General features: G+C 38.1%; 1 protein-coding gene and 1 long non-coding RNA gene across 2 annotated transcripts in view; both read left to right on the top strand.

Moving 5' to 3' along the window:
- The window catches only part of LOC136267125 (E3 ubiquitin-protein ligase TRIM71-like), a 49428-nt gene extending 45868 nt beyond the window's left edge, over positions 1 to 3560 (top strand). Inside the window, exons 2-4 of the mRNA XM_066062203.1 lie at positions 1818 to 2128; positions 2382 to 3431; positions 3481 to 3560. Of these exons, the coding sequence (XP_065918275.1) occupies positions 1818 to 2128; positions 2382 to 3237 (1167 nt within the window). The 3' untranslated portion in view covers positions 3238 to 3431; positions 3481 to 3560. The remainder of the gene's footprint in view (positions 1 to 1817; positions 2129 to 2381; positions 3432 to 3480) is intronic.
- Positions 3561 to 6098: 2538 nt separating this feature from the next.
- Positions 6099 to 19803, top strand: part of LOC136250739 (uncharacterized) — a 32343-nt gene continuing 18638 nt past the window's right edge. The window contains exon 1 of the long non-coding RNA XR_010698694.1: positions 6099 to 6282. This is a non-coding gene — a long non-coding RNA (uncharacterized lncRNA). The remainder of the gene's footprint in view (positions 6283 to 19803) is intronic.

The following is a 19803-nucleotide window of genomic DNA, read 5'->3' as shown; positions in this document are numbered from 1 at the left end:
TAATGTTGAAAGTGGAAAATTTTGAAATTTGAACAATACAAGATTGAATCTGAGAGCATTTTCATGGAAATTGTGAACCTGAATTAAGTATTGCCATATATATTAACTACACAAGTAGATGAATGAAGCCCTTTAAACAGACCAATTCACTTCATTGCATGTATAGGTGCAGGCAGATTTGGAAAAATTCCATAACAGAACCAACTACATGTTTCCAGTGAATGTTTTATTAGAGTAGTTAGCTGACTGCTCTATTAGAGTATCTCGATATTGTAAACCTCCAATGCTGATCCGGATCCTTGTTGCATAAATTTTAGCATAAATCCACTGATAATACCTTGGAAATACGTTTATAAGATGGTTTTATGAGTATTTGTATTATTAGTGATCATATAATTATGCTAAGACAAAATTTCATTATAATACTCAGCATATTGATCAAGTAAAGCCTAAATATGAAGGGGGGGGACTTCAGCCCCCAAAGCCCCCCCCCCTGGATCCGCCCCTGCTTCTTTAACTTCAATTTTTCTTATGCGCGCCTATAGCTGCTTCTTATTCAAAGGGTGTGCTGTGCGTTTCGTCAAAATGGCCTCTGCTCTCCTTCCTTCCGTGTCTTTTGTGGCGAAGTGTCAAGTATTGATGGAACATTTTGATAATCCAGACCAACTTCAAGATGCTATTAAATGTAGCGAAGAATGCGCCACTTTGTTGAAGTATCCGCCCGTTTCTAAATATTGTCCTGATCATCCACGAAGAAAACTTGACGTGTTCTGCAGACAATGTGGAACTGAGTTATGTAGAGATTGTGTCTCCCATGGTCACTCAACACACCAGCGTACTAGCATTACAAGTGTGACTGATGAAGAAACCAGGAGACTGGGAGAAGCTGTGGATCACATGACGGGTTTACTGGAAGAGACGAAACGAGCAGTGTCCGTTGTGAAGGAAATGAGACAACGTGTTAGGAGCAGAAAGGAGCACAACGTGGAGAGGACAAGGGAGGTATTTAATGCTCTTAGAAAAGTCATCGATGAACGAGAAGAACAAGTCATAACAGATATTACCAAAGAAGTTAACAAGAGGGAGAACACACTAAAGGTATTATTTTGTAGTTAATCTGCCACACAAAAGTGTTATTGTCAGAAACATGATACAGCAGTTCTAATAGATATTGTGTGACAACAAATACCAGCAAAATCACGTGCACATGATTTCAACCAATCAAAGCAATTCAATTTTATGTTTAAACTGTAATATTAATTACCGCAAATGACATGTGTTGTTGTCATGCAAGGTCTTTTAATTACAAGTTTATTTATAATCCCATACAGGTTTACATACCAAACCAATTCACATGATTTTGTGTAATAGGAGAGCCCCTCCCACCTACCATTTAGCATTCTCTATTAGAGAAAATTAAAAGCAAACACATTATCTGTTTTACTGACTTAAAGGCTTGAAATTGACAGTCAAAGCTAAACCAACAATACAAATATCAGTAATTTTATGTTGCAAAGTAGTTCTTCCTGGGATTGGTAGTGGTAAAGATGTGTCTCCAGTTATTGTTGTTCTTGTTTTAATATTAGTTACAGCTGGAGAGGTTGTTGTTACTATGGACACAACTACAGAATTGTCTGGAACTGATGAAGAAGACAAGAGAGAACAAAGTGACTACCACTGAACTAGTTAAGAGGAGAAAGATACTGGAGCGACAACAAGATCACCTGATGTTAATGAAGAAGAGGTCAAGGCTGGAACCAGTAATGAAGGAACAAAGAGAAGTAGAGTATGGAGAAGTTTTACGTCTTTGTGAGGAGGTGACCAAGTTGGGAGGATTTCCACTAGACCCCAGCAAGTGTGAAGTGACCTTCCCTACAGCAATGACCATAATGAACAAAGAGACGTCACTAATGATAACACTTAGAGATGTCGATGGTGACATTGTTGATGACAAGAGTATTAAAGTAGAAGTGTCCGTGACCACCAAAACTGGAGAATCCATAGTAGTGGGACCAGTCAAGGATGTTAGTGGTGGAAACTATACAGCATCCTTCACTCCCAGGACTTTTGGGGATCACGTGATATCAATTGTAGTTGATGGACAACACATCCCAGGCAGTCCTCACAAGTAAGGAATAATGTGTGTTCTATTAGAGTGTTTTGTGGATAACATGTGAGGTGTGATTGTATTATACTTATTCAGTTACTGTATACTAATGTTACACAATGACTATACATATTAACATACATAAAAAACATACAAGTGATTATCATTCAAACTTTCCACTATAATGTTATCTCATTTCCTGTACATACAGGAAGTGATGTCACCAGTATTATTAATGTACAGTAGATCATGTGATACTGTCATGTTACTGTAGGATATCAGTTGTACCGAGAGACTACAGCAAGATGAGAGAAGGACACTGCCAAGTGATGACTCATTATGGAGGAAGCAAGTTTGGTAAACTCATGGATGTTGCTATAGGAGTGAATAATGAAGTCATCATTATTGATGCTACTAACAAGTTTGTAATTGTGCTGGACTGTAACTTTGCCTTATTAGCAGTGATTGGACGAGAAAGCGGTGACAACAGATTGATTGATCCTGATGGTGTAGCAGTCAGTAAGGATGACATCATAGCTATTAGCGACTTTAGTAGTCATCAAGTGAAGAAGTATTCCCTACAAGGAGAACTCTTATCAATAATTGGTAACAATAGAGGGAACAGCAATGGCCAGTTTAATGGTCCTAGGGGACTAGTCTTCAGTAGTAATAAAATGTTGTATGTTGTAGATGGGTGGAATCACAGGGTCCAGGTATTCCAACAAGATGATAAATTTGCATTTACATTTGGCAGTAAAGGGTCCAACCCTGGACAATTTCAGTGTCCTGTTAGAATAGCAATTGATACTGACAATAGAGTGTTAGTTAGTGACCTTGATGGTAATCATATTAGTCTCTTCAGTCATACTGGCAGTTTTATTAGTAGGATAACATGTGACAGTCCATGGGCCATTTTTGTTAGCCCTGATGGTCACATCATAGCTGGTCGTGCTGGTAATAACAATAAAATTAGAGTATGGAGCCCCGCCCATCAGTTAATAGAAAGGTTTGGAAAGAAGGGATCTCAACAAGGAGAATTTTATGGTATTAATGGTATAGCAATGGACCATTCTACTGGTAGTGTTTATGTTGTGGAGTACAACAACAAGAGACTACAAGTTATCAGTTAAATTGTTATATTGTGTGTTTGTATGATGCAATCCATTATTACCATGGTTACTACTTGTTTACTTGATATGATAATATTCTAACTAGAGAGATTGATTGCTATATATTGGTGTGTGAGGGGTGATGGTGTGGTTGTTTTGTGTTGTTACTATGTAGCCATGACAACCACACAACCACTGTTACCAGAAAGTGACCAGTAAGTGTTGATGATGAAGAGCTGCCATACAAGTATCTTTTTTATACAGGTGGAGAAAGTAGATGTGTACAATGAAGATCATCTGAAATGATGTCATTGGGGACTTAGCCAATCAGATTGTACTGTGTGTACAGAATAAAGTAATGAGAATGTTTAACTTGACAATGTGTGAACTTAATAAATCACCAGTGTCCTGATCATGTGATCCACCCAGTGTAGTGACATCTACGTGAGGGATTTGTTGTGGTTGTCAAGTGATTAAATCAGTCAGTTCACCTTAATAAGGTATGTGTACTACCTTATTTGGATGTGTGATTTAAATGTGTTTAATTCAGGAGGTGTTACAACATGTTCTCCTGTTTACCCACAGACTACTCACACCCACACCACACCTCCACACTAGGGTATAGGGTCTGGTGACATTGGTTAGGATTTTTGGATCATCTGTCAATTTATTAGTTCTCCATTACCACATGTAGAAGATGATGTAATCCTAAGACATTCTAATTGGCTTAATATATTTTAAACACATCAGTGTCCAATACTGACCAGACATGGGGCCAAGGACATGAGTACTTATACTTAAGTACAGATTTGAAAGTACTTGTACTTTACTTAAATACTTTCTTAATTTCCCCAATGTACTTGTACTTATACTCAAGTACTTTGCTAAGTACTTGTATGTACTTGTGTACTTAAAGTACTTTTAAGTACTTGTAAGTACTGCAAACATTGTACGTAGTTTGTACACAGTGGGTGAAGGTGCAGTTTACAACTTTTTGCAATTCTTCTACTGCCTTCCCCAACCTTACTATGTACCATGTTGCCACGATTAATGATGTCATAGCATTCTGGCAAACAAAAACAATGCTGCTATTCAAGTCAGTGAATTTTAAGAGTTTAAGAGAGAGAATGGTTGACAAAAACCAACCCCCTAGGCGCACTTACATACTACAATACACTGAATACAGCATATATTTTACTATAGCAAAATGTACTTGTACTTTACTTAAGTACTTCCAGCATGTACTTGTACTTTACTTAAGTACTCTCTTGATTGCTGCTGGAGAACTTGTACTTGTACTTGGAAAATTCAAAAGTACTTGTACTTTACTTAAGTACTTTTAAATGTACTTGGCCCCATGTCTGAATTACTGACCAATATCACCAGATCCTACTCTCCTGTAGAAGTGGTTGTGGTCATTACTGTACTGATTGGTCAAATGTATTTCTGTGTATTTGAGAATTGAATAAACCATTTTCTTTCATGTACGTAATTATATGAAAACAGCCTTAATGGGATTTATGACTTATGAATAGTAGTTAACTGAGGGACACATTACTGATGTTGCATATGATACAATAAATTTAATTTTATTCAAGTAAAATTAATAGAGACAATGCAGTATGGGCAAGCATTTTCCAAAATAATAGCATCCAACTAATTTAACTCAAAATTTCCTCCAAACAAAATTTTATAGTAATAAAGTTTATTTACATCACAAAATAGATTTGTAGCACTGTAACTTCAAAATTTCAGTTGACCATTCCTTTAGGTAAAACAAAAATAGAATTCATAAATCCACTAACATTTGAGGTTCTTGCAGATCTGGCCACATTGTACTATTCTGAATAAAAATCATACTTTAACGTATACGTAGTCTGGTAAATATTAACTACTCTAATAGAACAGTCACTTAGCTGTAGTACTAGTGGAAAATTCCTGTGTACACACACCAATGAGGTGATATTTCAAGTGTTGTTATGTACAATTAGTCATTAATAAGTATAACCTTGTTAATATGGTGGCTACACAATTATTGCTATAATAATTAATGTCACACAAACAAAAATGATTTGTAGCAGTTTACCCTACAATGAACTAATGGGGATCAAGAGTCAAGTCACACTAAGGCCACTTCAACTAAATCTTTTGTTTCTCGGGCGAAATTCAGCCAAATAAAAGTCGGTAGGTCGGTAAAATAAAAATTAAAACAGGCTATTTTGCTAGCTGAAGAGTGATATTGCGAGTCAAACGGTGGCTAAGCTACATTACGGTTGCTGTATCACTTGTGAGTAGGCAGCTATATGTTGAGATTTTTACTTTTTGAGAGCTTAAAGATAAATTTGCAACTCCTTCGTGGCGTTATCACTCTTTGCAAGGTGATCACGTGATTAACATAATTATTTTATGCTGAAAAATACAGGGTCGGTCGGGCCCGAGAAACAAAAGATTTAGTTGAAGTGGCCTAACTTGTTATTACAATCTTTCCCAACACTGCACGAAAAGTTAAATTTCCTGCTTGTGTCAGCATGTAGGAAATTTTTCTGATGATTTCCTATTTGTCACAGTGTTAGCATCAGGCTCGTAGCTACCCAGGGGTTCGGTCGAATGGTCGAACCCCCTATTTTAAACTGGAAATTTTATTTTTACTGTAAAACGATCTTTTCAACGATAATCTGTGTTCTAGCATTCATTACATGCCTTCCATGGCTTCTACCAGCTGAACCGCGTGTGGCTTCCAGGGTATTAACCTTGGTATTAACCATAGCGCTTCGAGGTTATCTGTGTACATAGAAACCACTTTAATGATGCATGAATACAGACAGTGGCTTTCTCTCTATCGCTAAGGCTTCTATTGTTCTACTTGCAGTATCTTAATAAGGCCATCCATCGAGCTATTCATCACCATACTGCACTGAGAGTTAATATTATTATTTCGATTAATTACAATCGTAATTTGTTGAAATATTTTCTAATAAGAGCCCGGAATAGCAATGATGAACACACCATACTGGATGGACACTGCGAGACTAATAGACTGTTGACTATAACATATTATAACAACAAGTAAGCCTGACTTGTTGCATTCAATGATATGAATTCTAAAGTGTTAAGTGTGTGAGTCTGTCGGTTGTTTTAATAATTATTATGATTATCATCCATATTTGGACAATGGTGAAATGTAAGGTTAGCTTATAGCCAGAGGCGGAGGAAGTAGTTAATATGAGGGGGGGCTCCGCTGAGCTGACCCAGACTTATTTCTATAGTTTGGTAAGGTGAGACCAAAAAAAAAAAAAAAAAAAAAAAAGGTCACAACCAACTGACAAGAGCTTTCCACCTCATAAAAATCCTTACATAGCTCGCTACACACTGACTACTTTATTAGAGTGACTGCTCTATTAGAGTATCTCGATCTTTATCACGGTTTTCAGCCCCACTCCAAGAAAGATAATTTCGGTGTGATATCATTCAGAGGGGGGCTAAGCCCCCCCTCAGCAGACCTAGGGGGGGCTTTAGCCCCCTAGCCCCCCCCCCTTTCCGCCGCCTATGCTTATAGCTGAAATGAATGACCCTGAGCAGTCTTAGAAATGATGGAGTGTACATGCACTACAACCATATTTTAATCTCTTGTTTGCATTAGTGTGTGATGGGCCCATGTTGAGAGGTCTTTGTGTCAGCACAATGATGTGTGAGAAGTTTATTCAATCAGTGCATGCATTTCTGCATTTAAGCAATTTGAGGCTATTCTCAGGACATTGAATATTAAACCTTTCTCAGCGTCTGGGGGCTGTGCCCCCAGACCCGCAACTATCAACAAACTGGATACTGCAGGTTTCATACATACATGTAATAGCTAAGTGTAATGCTGAGCCAATATTTGGTTCTCAATATAATGGGTTTTCAACGTATCGTATTTCGGATAAAAATTTTTGGCACTGCCAACCAAGGGTGTCTCTACGATATGTAAGGCTGCAACCCGTATTATGCTGCTGATTTATACATTGCAATGACTTTAGCGGTGTAATATGAATTGTTATACTAAGGAAGCTCCATTTTACTTTTAAAATTAACTTTACATGATACCAGAATTGTGTTTACACTGTATTTCTCAGTTGCTGTATACTGTGCTACAGAAAAAAAAGCTATGGCACACAAGTGATGATACTCATCCCTTTAGCTTTCAACTATATAAAAGTCAACACACATAGATAGATGTATCCTGCATGGGTATGTAGATCAAAATATTGCAAGCATTATGCTATACTAGAAGGACATACCTGGATTTGTTGTAATGATTAAAAACATATCAGTGCAATAATTTTTGTGAATTTTACAATGATTACCATGTAAAGATCAAGGGGGGTGTTGATTACTGACAATAAAATAACCTGCACTTGGTTGCCAGGAGATAAGAATTAATCACAAAGCAATAATGCAATTCATGAATATAATAAAGAAAGTGTAAGTGACTATACCCCTTTCATATGGTCACTTTAACCAGGTTGAACCCACATTCAATCCCGGTTAACATGTTCATATGATCACCTTAACCAGGTTGAACCCTCGAAGTCATAACCGAGTTCAACTCTACAAAGCAGTAGGATTGAACTTGGGTTTAGCTCAGTTTATGGCTTCAAAAGCGAGTTGTGGTTTTTAATGAATGCATAAAATGCATAGAAGACTATTATCACTCAATTGTGATGATTGCTTGTGAACAGAAACTGGATTGAACCTAGTGGGTTATTCAACCCTGGTTGAACCCACTTTTGGGTGGCCATATGAAAAGGGTGTATGAATACATGTACACCATAATAGTGTATATAGGAATAGGACCATGCAATAAATATATGTTCCATTACAGTAATTAAAACATACAGTGCAGTGACTGAAGTTGATGTCACCCTAGCATTCCATGGTTATCTATCGCTCAGGTGACATATTGATTGTAATGTTGGTTTACATTTAATTGAAGCAAGCAATCAACTAAGCAAACAAAATAGACATAACTATAGCTATGATGATATCACATCATTTTAGGCTGTAAAAAGTCTCAACCAAGACTAGGGGGAGGATTATTACAGTATATATTATGTGTACTTCATCCATGACTGACAAAAGAGTTGAGATTATTTACTGGATGTTTGGAGTTGCCATAATGTATGTAGACTTGCGTGTGGAGTGAAGTTTTGCATGTGGAGTGAAGCTCCACTAACTTACGAAAATCACAGGTCCCTAGCCAGCATTCATTCACAGAAAGAATCATTTGCCAATAAAGTGCAAGAGCAATGATATCATATAGTCATATTCATAGTCTTGAAGAATTACACGCAACTATATTCAAATGTTTTTAAATGCTTTTGGTCAATTATAATAATAAATTCTTTGAAGAATCCAGCTCTGCCTGTGTTCGAACTTCATAGAAATACTGTTACCAGTGACTATCAGTCTTTTATACACAATTGGATTTGAGCAATAAGGCTAACTTTGCTAGCAGATTTCTTATACTGTACCCTTTCAAGGTCTGAGTCATTGAATACTGGCTATTTGTATAATTTGAGTAAAACTCTTCAAGTTGCAATTTAACACATGTATAAGGCAATGTAGACAATGTAGACAGTATGATGCAGCTAATGCACACAAAATTACTAGCTAAATATATAACCCACTGAGGTCCCCCATTCTTAATTTTTATCTAGGGTATTCACCACCAATTGCAGTATATAGTCTCTCCCACAATCAGTGGCTAGTGGCTAAAGCCAACAGGTGTTAGTCTCTGTGTCGCTGCCAATGGGCACTTTCTGACAAGTATACAGGCGTATGTAATGTATACGACAGTAAGCTTTCATGTATATTACGGACTCTTGATTGTATGAATAGGGATTTAAGCTATGTATGTATGTGAATTATGGTAGACTACTGTAGAGGTAAAGACAAAATTGATGCCATCCTATATAGTACACTAGCACTTGCACAATAGGTGGTTTATTGATTGTAATGTTGGTTTACAGTTAAATGGCTTTCATCCATGCATATGACAATCTAGTAATTTTAATATGTTGACCAAAAGTTTACAGATTTACTAGAGATTTGGAGACCTGTAGGCCTAAATAACACTGTGGGACCATCTGTAGATCTAGATGTGATTATCATTGACATGTAGCTAGAAGCTGGCAATGTGCATGGACTTGTATGAGGAATAAAGTTCTTCTATTTGCTAAACTGCATGAGTAATGACATCAGAGAAGGTTGGTGGTTATGGATTACACATCACTATATTCAAATGTTTTGTAGACCTACTATGCTTTTGATTGAATACATAAACTACAGCTACCTGCTGTATTTCTTTGTTCTGCCAGGTTGTGCGGTAACAGTGCTGAAATTCAAAATTACCTTATATGGAACACCACTAATAGTGTTGAAACCTCACCAACCAGACAGACCACCCTGCTCTCCTGCTTAGTTGGCTTCTGTAATTAGTAGTTGTGCAGCATGAGCCAGTTGTGGTTCAAACAGTTTTAACCCATTTGCTAGGGATTGGTTAGCCGCAACACTTCTCTTGTTGTTGTCTCACACGCTATGTGCACAACAAAATTCTATTAGTGTCTGCATGTCAGGAAGATGCATTAAACATGTAGCAAGTTAAGAGTTGTTTTAATCTCAGAGGCTCTTAAGATGGAATGCAATCCATGCATGCACATGTGTCCTGCTTAACTGTGTTACCTGATCCTGCAACTTTAAATGTGTTAACTGTGTTACCTCATCCTGGTGGTAGCTGCAGCTTTATACCCTAATGTGTGTGTTTAAAATGTGCCAAGTGTTCACATGTAATTGGCAAAGTGATGTGCTCTTCAAAGCAGGCACTAATATGTTGCATATAGTAATCTACTCTATGAATTTGCATACTGGTATGATCCACCACAGCACATTATTTCATTAGTGTTAATGGTTATATCCATTTAGTGGCTTGAAGCAACAGCTGTTAGTCTTTGTGTCGCCAATGCTTGGAAGGATTTTTACTTTGCTATTGCTTTTGACCCATGCATGCAAGCACGGCCTATAGACATTTTGAATCACAAAAATCACTATAGCTACTAATAACAGTCTGTCACTATCAAATTCATTACCTTTAGTAGGCACAATCAATGCTATATAGGGCATAGGCACATTCTAAACTGAATATTAATTATGGTTTATGTTGTGTAGTGTGTGTGTGTATGTGTGTGTATGTGTATAAGTAAATGAGGCAGCATAGCCAAGTGATCAGAGCTGGTAATTGAAAGGTTTCGGCAGGGTTTGATGCCCAGTTGCTGTTGTTGTTGCCTTGAGCAAGAAATGTTACTCACATTGCTCCAGCCTACCCAGCTGTTAAATGGGGACCTGGTGCAACTGGGAAAGTAAACCATCTGTAACTCTGGTATGCATAATAGTGGGTGAAGGTACATAATGGCGGATCCAGGATGGGGAATTTGGGGCAAATGCCCCCCCCCACAGGTAAAGTTACAGTAGAATAATGCACACAATTCTACAATACATTTAGTTGCTCTGTAAAATTAATGCCAAATTGAACAAACTATAATAACAGGAATAATCTAGCATAATTCTACAACCATAATCTGTTCAATTCAGCAAATATTCTACAGAGTAAAAAACCTATTGTAGAATTTTTATGCATTATTTCACTGTGCCTTTTCCTGTGCCCCTACCCCTTCGAATATGTGGAAGAGCCACACTTCTTTTGATAGAAATACCGTACACCAAAATTAACTTGTATAACTCATGAAAACTGCATATATTACCTTCATTTATTGCAAACTCACCTAATATCTATGTAAACTGTTACTCAGCACCTTTGTACGTACTGAACGCCTCTAAAAATAATTATCGTATTGCTAGTGTTAAGACTTCCGTAGCCTTTTAAACAGATTTTAAGACTTTACAACCATCTGCAAAGGCCATAATGATAAAACTCAACCTAATAAGGTGTGATCATCGCGACTTAAAAATTACAAGAGAATCTACTCTCCCCAACCATCTGCAACTCTGTTTGTGCCCCTCTCCCTACCAACTCCTGGATCCGCCCCTGGTACAGGTGAGACTTGGGCTGCCCATGCACACATTCGCATGAGATATGGTACACCTTTCTGTGGGTTATACTATAGCTAGTCCTACCCCAGGAGAATTATGCCTGCAATGACTCGTAGCACCTACCTGTAGCACACAGATAACTCCCAGTTCTGGTTAACCAGGTATAGGCATGTGGTACCTGAAAGCATTGCCTTTTGTGTGTCTGTGTGACTGTGTATGTGTGTACATGTTTGTGTGTGTACATGTGTGTGTGTGTGTGCGTGTGCACATTAGGTTTTGCTTTGTTAGTGTAGTCAAGAGTGGATTATAGGAAAATGGAAACAGGAACGGTAAGCGGGAACGGAAATGACCAGTGGAAAATGAGTACAGTAGTGGAGGTAACCGGTCATATAATGCTTGCACACATGTGTTACTTCCCTGTACTTCACACACATTCAGCTGTAAGCAACATTACAAACATTTAGTCGCAACAAGCAACATCCAACATTGCAACACAGTGGCGGATCTAGGAATTTATAGAGGGGGTATCCAGTTTAGAAGGTGGACATATGCACCACATAGGAGGCGGAAGGATGCTACAGTCAAGGGTGCCCAAAATTTATGGTGGTAGTAGTAGGTGTGCAAAGTATACCAAGCATGCTAATTCTAGGGGGTCTGGGGGCATATTCCCAAGAAAAGTTTGAAAATTAGGTGTCAGGAGATTGAATTTGGAGGCATTTCGGTGGTTTTAGTAGTTAATCAAATACTAGTACTATTAATTTTGTTTTAATACATGCTTGAGTTGTATTAGGGTGACTGCTCTATTGGGGTGACTGCTCTATTAGAGTATTTCGATCGTGATTGACAAGTTTCTGGAAGTTCAAGTGACGACTATTATGCAATACAACTTTGAGTTGGGGGTGCTCAGTACCCCAGTAAAATAGTTGCAGTACGACAAACATTGACTCGTATAAATTTTCCTTTCCCCCCTCTGTGATTAAACTTTGGAACCCCCTTCCCCCCTATATAGTTAATTCCCCTTCCCCCTATATAGTTAATTCCCCTTCCCTTGATAATTTTTGTAACAACTTAATAATTATATCTGTACGTTATAGAGTAAGCCACCAATGTTCAACCACCATCGGTTCGGACGCGATTTTTCTTTAAACCTGCAAAGAAAATTTCTGCTTTTGCTATGCCTTTGGAGAGGTCTAGGCCATAAACTCTTGCATGCAAAATTTCAGACCTGCAGCTTTCTTAGTCTGGCTGCAGGAGCTGCAAAAGTGACCTGTCTGAATGTTCTCAATTCTCGGACAAAAATATGTATTATCGGTCGAGTGGTACTGCTCGTAATGCTTGAAGCTGATCACGTTTTTCTGTGCTTGATATGAAAGCGTAACTCTTATACTCTCCAAATATATGTAGATATTTGGTTTAGTCCTTATTGGCTGTGAATTACAAAGCTCCAAAGTCACCTCTGTCGTGCAATCTTAAATTCAGCCACATGTGAAGCTCATACAAATCAAATAGTTACCTATATCAAATTCAAAGCTATTTTTATGAACATTGAGAGCATCAGCTACCATTCAGTAGTAAATAGATACATGCACAATGACCGCACCTTGATTTATTCCCAAATAGCTACATTGCATTTATGCTTCTTTGGCAGTAGCAGCCTAGCTACTACACCCAGCACACGTATACACAATCCAAATCCACTTAAATGGGATTTTGACTAACCACTGTCTTAAAAATATCAAAAGTTTCTCTCCAAAATGTCCAGGACATTAGCCAGCAGAGTTGGGGTCGTTACATTAAAAATGTAAATAGTAACATATTACTCGTTACTTTTAAGCGATGTAGCACGCTACAATTACATATTACTTACTGAAAAAAGTAACGAGTTACATATTACTCGCTACTTTGAGGGCTGTAACTAGTAATAATATTACATTTGTTCGTTACAAACTATAAAGTAAGTCCAACCTTCAAAATACAAGCTACCAGCCTACAACTACAAGTGACACGAGCGAGACACGTGTTTCTGTGGCAGTGTAGTTCAGCCACAAATACATACTTTGTTATTGTATCTTGGCCTCAAGGGCACTCCCCATACACTATCATTCTTTGTCCATGCCTATAACGCTATCTCCAGTCTTGTCTGGACCCAAAATGTAATCAATCACGTGCCTGGATCCAATGCGCCTTAACAGGAAGTAACGCATTACATTCGTTACAATTTCCGGATGTGATATATCCGTTACATATTACTCACTACTTTGTCATGTAACGCGTTATATTACTCGTTACTGTAAAAGTAATATTATTACGTAACGCATAACCCCCAACTCTGTTAGCCAGATCAAAACACTCTAATAGAACAATCACCTATTTTACAATTGGAACAGTCAGAAAATCTGAGGGCCACGCCCAGGAATATTCACTTCAATAAGACTATTATATGCATGTGAATTTCGTTGATTACAATGCTTAAAACCCGATTACATGTGATAATAAATTGGCTGATTGTTATATTAGAGTAATTGACTGCTCTATTAGAGTATTTCGATCTGGCTAATGTCCTGGATATTTTGAAGAGAAACTTTTGACACTTTTAAGACAGGGGATAGTAAAAACCCCATTTCAGTGGATTTGGATTGTGTATATGTGTGTTGGGTTCAGTAGCCAGTCTGCTACTGCCAGAGAAGCCTAAATGCAATGTAGCTATTCGGGCACAAATCAAGGTGCAGTCATCGTTCATGTATCTATTTACTACTGAATGGTAGCTGATGCTCTCAATGTTCATAAAAATAGCTTTGAATTTGATATAGGTAACTATTTGATTTGCACGAGCTTCACATGTGGCCGAATTTAAGATTGCAGGACTGAGGTGACTTTGGAGCTTTGTAATTCACAGCCAACAAGGACTAAGCCAAATATCTGCATATATTTGGAGAGTATAAGAGATGATCTTTCATATCAAGCACAGAAAGACTTGATCAGCTTCAAGCATTACGAGCAGTACCACTCGACCGATAATACATATTTTTGTCCGAGAATTGAGAACATTCAGACAGGTCACTTTTGCAGCTCCTACAGCCAGACTAAGAAAGCTGTAGGTCTGAAATTTTGCATGCAAGAGTTTATGGCCTAGACCTCTCCAAAGGCATAGCAAAAGCAGAAATTTTCTTTGCGGGTTTAAAGAAAAATCGCATCAGAACCTATGGTGGTCGAACATTGGTGGCTTGCTCTAATCGTTTGTGATTTCTGCACAGTAAAAACAAATAATAATAAGTGTAACTTGAACAACACCAGCATTGCAACCAAGTTTGTCACTTTCTTCTGGTAGAAAACGATACAAATGTCTTAAAATCACGTGATTTTTTGTTGCAGCGATTCGTTGGGTTCGTCGTATGCCAACGATATTCACTCTCAACATTGTTCAAGTAGCCTATCATCAACTCAAAGTATTGGTGATTTTATTTTATTGGTCAGTTCTGATGGCAACACGATCTGTGCAGCTTTTTGGCGACAGACAAAGTGTTTCTTCCTCTGGAGCACAGGACAAGCAGAGCAGCAACTGCGCCGTGGGTCAGCAATGACCAGTACTAGGTAAAGTACCTGCATGCGGAGTATGGTTATATAATTGAAGCTTGTTAGCCTTCTGGCTGAGCCATCTATATGCTGAAATTTGGCCAAAATGATGCGATGTTTACAAACAAATACCAGAATGGTTGATACATCAATGAGACAGTCTCCAACAGCAAGGATGCGATGCTTATAAACACCTAACAATATGGCTATCTCACCCAATAAACGCATAGAACAATCCAATGCATGAAATAGGCACTCACGTGATCGAAATTGAAATAGCAGAAATACCCATTCAATTGCTTTCATTTCTGAATAGGAACCATGCAGTGTACTCCTTTTGTAAATATTTGTGTTAATTGTTCACTCGGGCATGGTCTGGGCCAGTGCCAGGGGCGGCGGAGAAGGGGGGGAAAGGGGGGCTACAGCCCCTCCCAAACATATTATGGAGGGGCTGGGCCCCCTTAAATACTTGTAGCTGGTATACTGAGCTTCAGTTATAAAAGATCGATATACTCTAATAGAACAGTCACCCTAACATTGAATTCTAATAGAGCAGTCACCACTCAACAGTCAAGCCATATACTTTGATAACTGCTAAAATGACTCTGAAATTCAATCTCAGAGGGTTTAATTTTCAAAATTTTCCTGTGGGGGCATGCCCCCAGACCTCCCTAGGTTTGCATGCTTTGCATGCTAGTGTGCTTTGCTCACTAAGTAAGATGTACCCCTATAGCTTCCCAGCCATGCAGCCCCCCTGAAATAAAGTCCCCTCCTCCGCCTCTGGCCAGTGCAGGTGTGTTGTATGCTGTAATGGTACCATTGGGAGAGTCTTAGACTGCAGGGTTAATCGAGATGCTGAACCTAATGCACACAAAGTGATTTTAAGCTGATTGGAATAAATTATGGTTGTATTTTCCAAGATTTGAATATCAATCACGTGAGTACCTATTTCATGCACTGGATTGCTCTATGCATTTACTGGGTGCATGAGATAGCCGTATTGTTAGGTGTTTATAAGCATCGTATCCTTGCTGTTTGAGACTGTTCGGGGGTCCGCTGTCACAGTGATATGTGTTTCCCCGAGTTTTGTGTTCCCCGCACACATATCACTAGGGATCCGTGTTTCCCCGCACACATATCACTAACTGGCTAGCAATCTACAAGTCACAGTGATATATGTTTCCCCGGGTATTATGTTCTCCAGGTAAAGCGTTCCCCGCACACATATCCCTAGGGATGCGTGTTTCTCTGACGTTCAGTTTCGAAGTGCTCGTATGTATAATATACTGTTTTTGCTTTGCTGCTTCTACTACTGCTACTAGCCACTGCTGCCCCTATTCCTGCTGCTATACTACTTGTCTACTAGCTGCGCCAGCTACTGTATGCAGGATCTGAGCTCCTTTTGCTGTGCTCTACTTAGATTACTGCTTGTAGATGCTACTGCTATAGCTACTGCTTATACTTGCTGCTACCACTATAGCTACTTGCCACTATATACTACCAGCTACTATTCGCTGCTATACTATGCTTGGTGCTACTATAGCTAACACTTGCTAGTACAACTATACTATACTTGTGACTTGTTGTTACTAGTACTGAAGTGAAAACAAATATGTGTGAGAATGGATTGGAAGTAGAGAACTAACACACATACAATAATAAAAATTAAGTTAGCTACTATACTGTCTAATGTTTTCTGCAAATAGTTTGATGGAATTCTATAAACAGTATACAGAATTTGGCTTCAGCCATTTCCAAATAGCATGTGTGTCCATTTGTCACATTTCACCTGTGAAGAGAAAACAAGAGAAATGTAGCTAAATCCAACACTCACATTATGCTGGCATACCCAATCACAATATAGTATATATGGATGGCTTAAACTTTCATCTCCTGCATACTCTGCACATAATATTTTCTTGTCTATGCATGCAGATATCTTGCAATGGATTCATACCTGTACAGTAAGACTACTTAAGAGATTTTACTTGAGTGACTTGATTAATTTAGGTATTTGAGAGATTTTAGACTATGCTTGAGAGCTTTTCACTTGAGAGGCTTCTGACTATACTTGAGAAATTCTACTTTGTAGAGATATTTCAGTACTTAAGAATTTTTACTTAAAAGTTATGTGACTTCCCGAGAGACGTTCACCTGAAAGCTTTAGACAACTTGAGAGATTTTATATCTGAGAGATCTCAGATTTTTGCTTTACAGATTTTCCAGTCAGTTATGTACGTACTTCCAATGTCACTTTCTGAAGTAGTCAAAAATCTCTAAGCTCTCAAGCAGTTTGAGTAACTAAAGTCTCTTAAGAACTTGAACGTCTCACTATCAGTTGAAAGTAAAATATCTCAAGTTGTCCAAACCTCTCAAGGAAACTCAATTTAAATTTTCTAGTAGTGCAAACCCTGCATGTCCAGTGAAAATCTCTCAAGTAGCTATATAGCTAAAAACTATGTACTTGAATATGAACTTATGCATGCACACAAGTATTATAGCTCAATGTACACAACTGATGCATACAAGAGATATAATATGCAGTGTAGCTCTTAGAATTGCACTGAATTAAGACCAACTGCTTGTCTTCATTGGTAGCACATTCTATTGTAGCTTATAGATTCACAGACAGCATATAACATGTAGCAGGGTAGATGAATCCTATTTTGTGTGCCAAGAAACAGAGAATTAACCAAATATGGAGGAGACTGAGTGTGGTACTTGACTAGACATTGGGTAGCCTGCAGTTTAAATCCTGGGGTATAGGAGGGATTTTCCTTTCTTTGGCCCATTTTCTGTTCATCTTATTGGCTGTGTTATAAGTATGTCAAAGTCTACATGTTTTAGCTCAAAGGCTGCAGCCGCACTAGTTGCTGTCAAATCTTCATGCTGGATACTGTAAAGTAAAAGTAAAAAGTTCAATTGCTTCATCAAGAATGTAAAATGTACAATCAATTTAATATATTGACGTAGTTATAAACAAATGTCAATGACTTTCGGTTTCAGCTATACAATAAACAAAACACCAGTAGTAGCAAGCAATATAGCAACAGTAGCAACTGCAGTAACAGCTTGCAAACATGTATAGCTAGTGTAGTAGTAGCAATAGCATCTAGCAGTATAAGCAGTAGCTAGTAGCAGTAGGTAGTAGCTATAAAAATAGCATGAGTATATATAATAGATCTATAGCTACAGCTAGTAGTAGTAGAGGCAGTAAGCAGCGACTACAGTGTATAGTAACAGTATAGTAGCAGTAGCATGCAGCTATAGTATAGTACTAGCAGCAGTAGTCATATCCAACAATCAAACGACTTTAAAATATTTTTTTTATTCACAAGATACACGCGTCTACACTGGAAGCAGGTTTTCAAGGCTCTGTCATGGAGCGTCAGATAACTTTTAAACCTTTCCCCGGTTCTAGCAGGAATGGCCAGCATGACATATACTTTCACGTAAAATGTAACAGCTCAATACGGCCTTTTTCATGGTACAAAGTAGGGGGTTTAACATTACACATAAAACCATTGGCAATGAAAATATTGGCTCACCCCAACAATCCAGGCGCGAACTTTTTAACGAATCCCGGTTATACAAGGCTAGATCGCTCCTTGCTGGAATACTTCAGCCAGTTATACCGTTCGTGACGAACATTTTAGATGATACAAATAATTTTATAAAAATCACCATCTCAATCCAATAGTCACATACCCCGGCTGAGCACTGATTATTAGTGACGCGCGCGCTATATTGCGTGGGCGAGTTGCAATGGAGAAGCATTCCTTTCTTGAATGTTTAATTCATCAACTTTTCAATGGTCAATAGGCCTTAACCTTGTACATCATGCTAATAACATGTTAAAATATTTTGATCACGTGATCCAACTTTGTATTTTGTACATGTAATCAAATAAATATTTTTTTTTAAATGTTCATTATAAAAGTTTCAAGTTAGCTGTTCTGTTTGCAGTTCTGCAGCATGTAAACCTGTGGAAAAAACGGTCACATTTTAATTGGTGAATTTTAAAAAAATCTTTATCACGCACACACTACACACACATACACAATCACACACACACACACACACACGCTACACACACACACACACACACACACACACACACACACACACACACTACACACACACACACACACACACACTACACACACACACTACACACACACACACTACACACATTACACACACTACATACACACACACACACTACACTACACTACATATTTACATAAAAATAAAACACTACAAGGTATGGTAAGGGTTGTTTACATTAGTTAATTTTGTGGTGCACCACATATAGCAACAAGGGAAAAGGGAAATGTGTATCTGTGATCAAGAATTTAATTAGATTTTAATATCATAATTAGATGGTCAGACTACCTTTGTCAACTAGAGATGAACTGACTTTTGGTAAAAAGCGAGGGGTAGCCAATGCCTTGGGACTCTTGTATGCTATGTGAGAAATACACAAATGTTTTAGAAACTAAATCCTAAATCCAAATCCAAATCACGTAACAATAATGGAGAAAGTGAGTTTAACAAAGTAGACAATGATCGATCACGAATAGCTAGAACAAGATGTAGATCAACAACTGTACAGGTAGTTACTAGTTAGCAATCTCACTAAATGCTTTTAAAATACATAAATATTGGGACTCTCGTACACACCATTTGGGTGCTTTGCGTGGGCATTGGCAACCCACCATTTCAGTGTTTTGCATGGGCGTTGGCTACCCTTCCGGAAAAATAAGAGACTATACAGAAGCTGAACCTGTACAGAAGATGAGCCCTGCACAGCTACATGGGCTTCTTTGTACAAAGCATACTCTCACCTTATTTGCACATTGCCCAATCGTCATCATGGACGCTTCCACCTCCCACCGAAACATCATTAAATAATATAAGCATTAATAT

This window comes from Dysidea avara, chromosome 1, assembly GCF_963678975.1.
Source record: "Dysidea avara chromosome 1, odDysAvar1.4, whole genome shotgun sequence".
Lineage (NCBI taxonomy): Eukaryota > Metazoa > Porifera > Demospongiae > Dictyoceratida > Dysideidae > Dysidea > Dysidea avara.
Note: the sequence above shows the minus strand (reverse complement) of the source record. Positions and strands in the feature narration are given on the sequence as shown.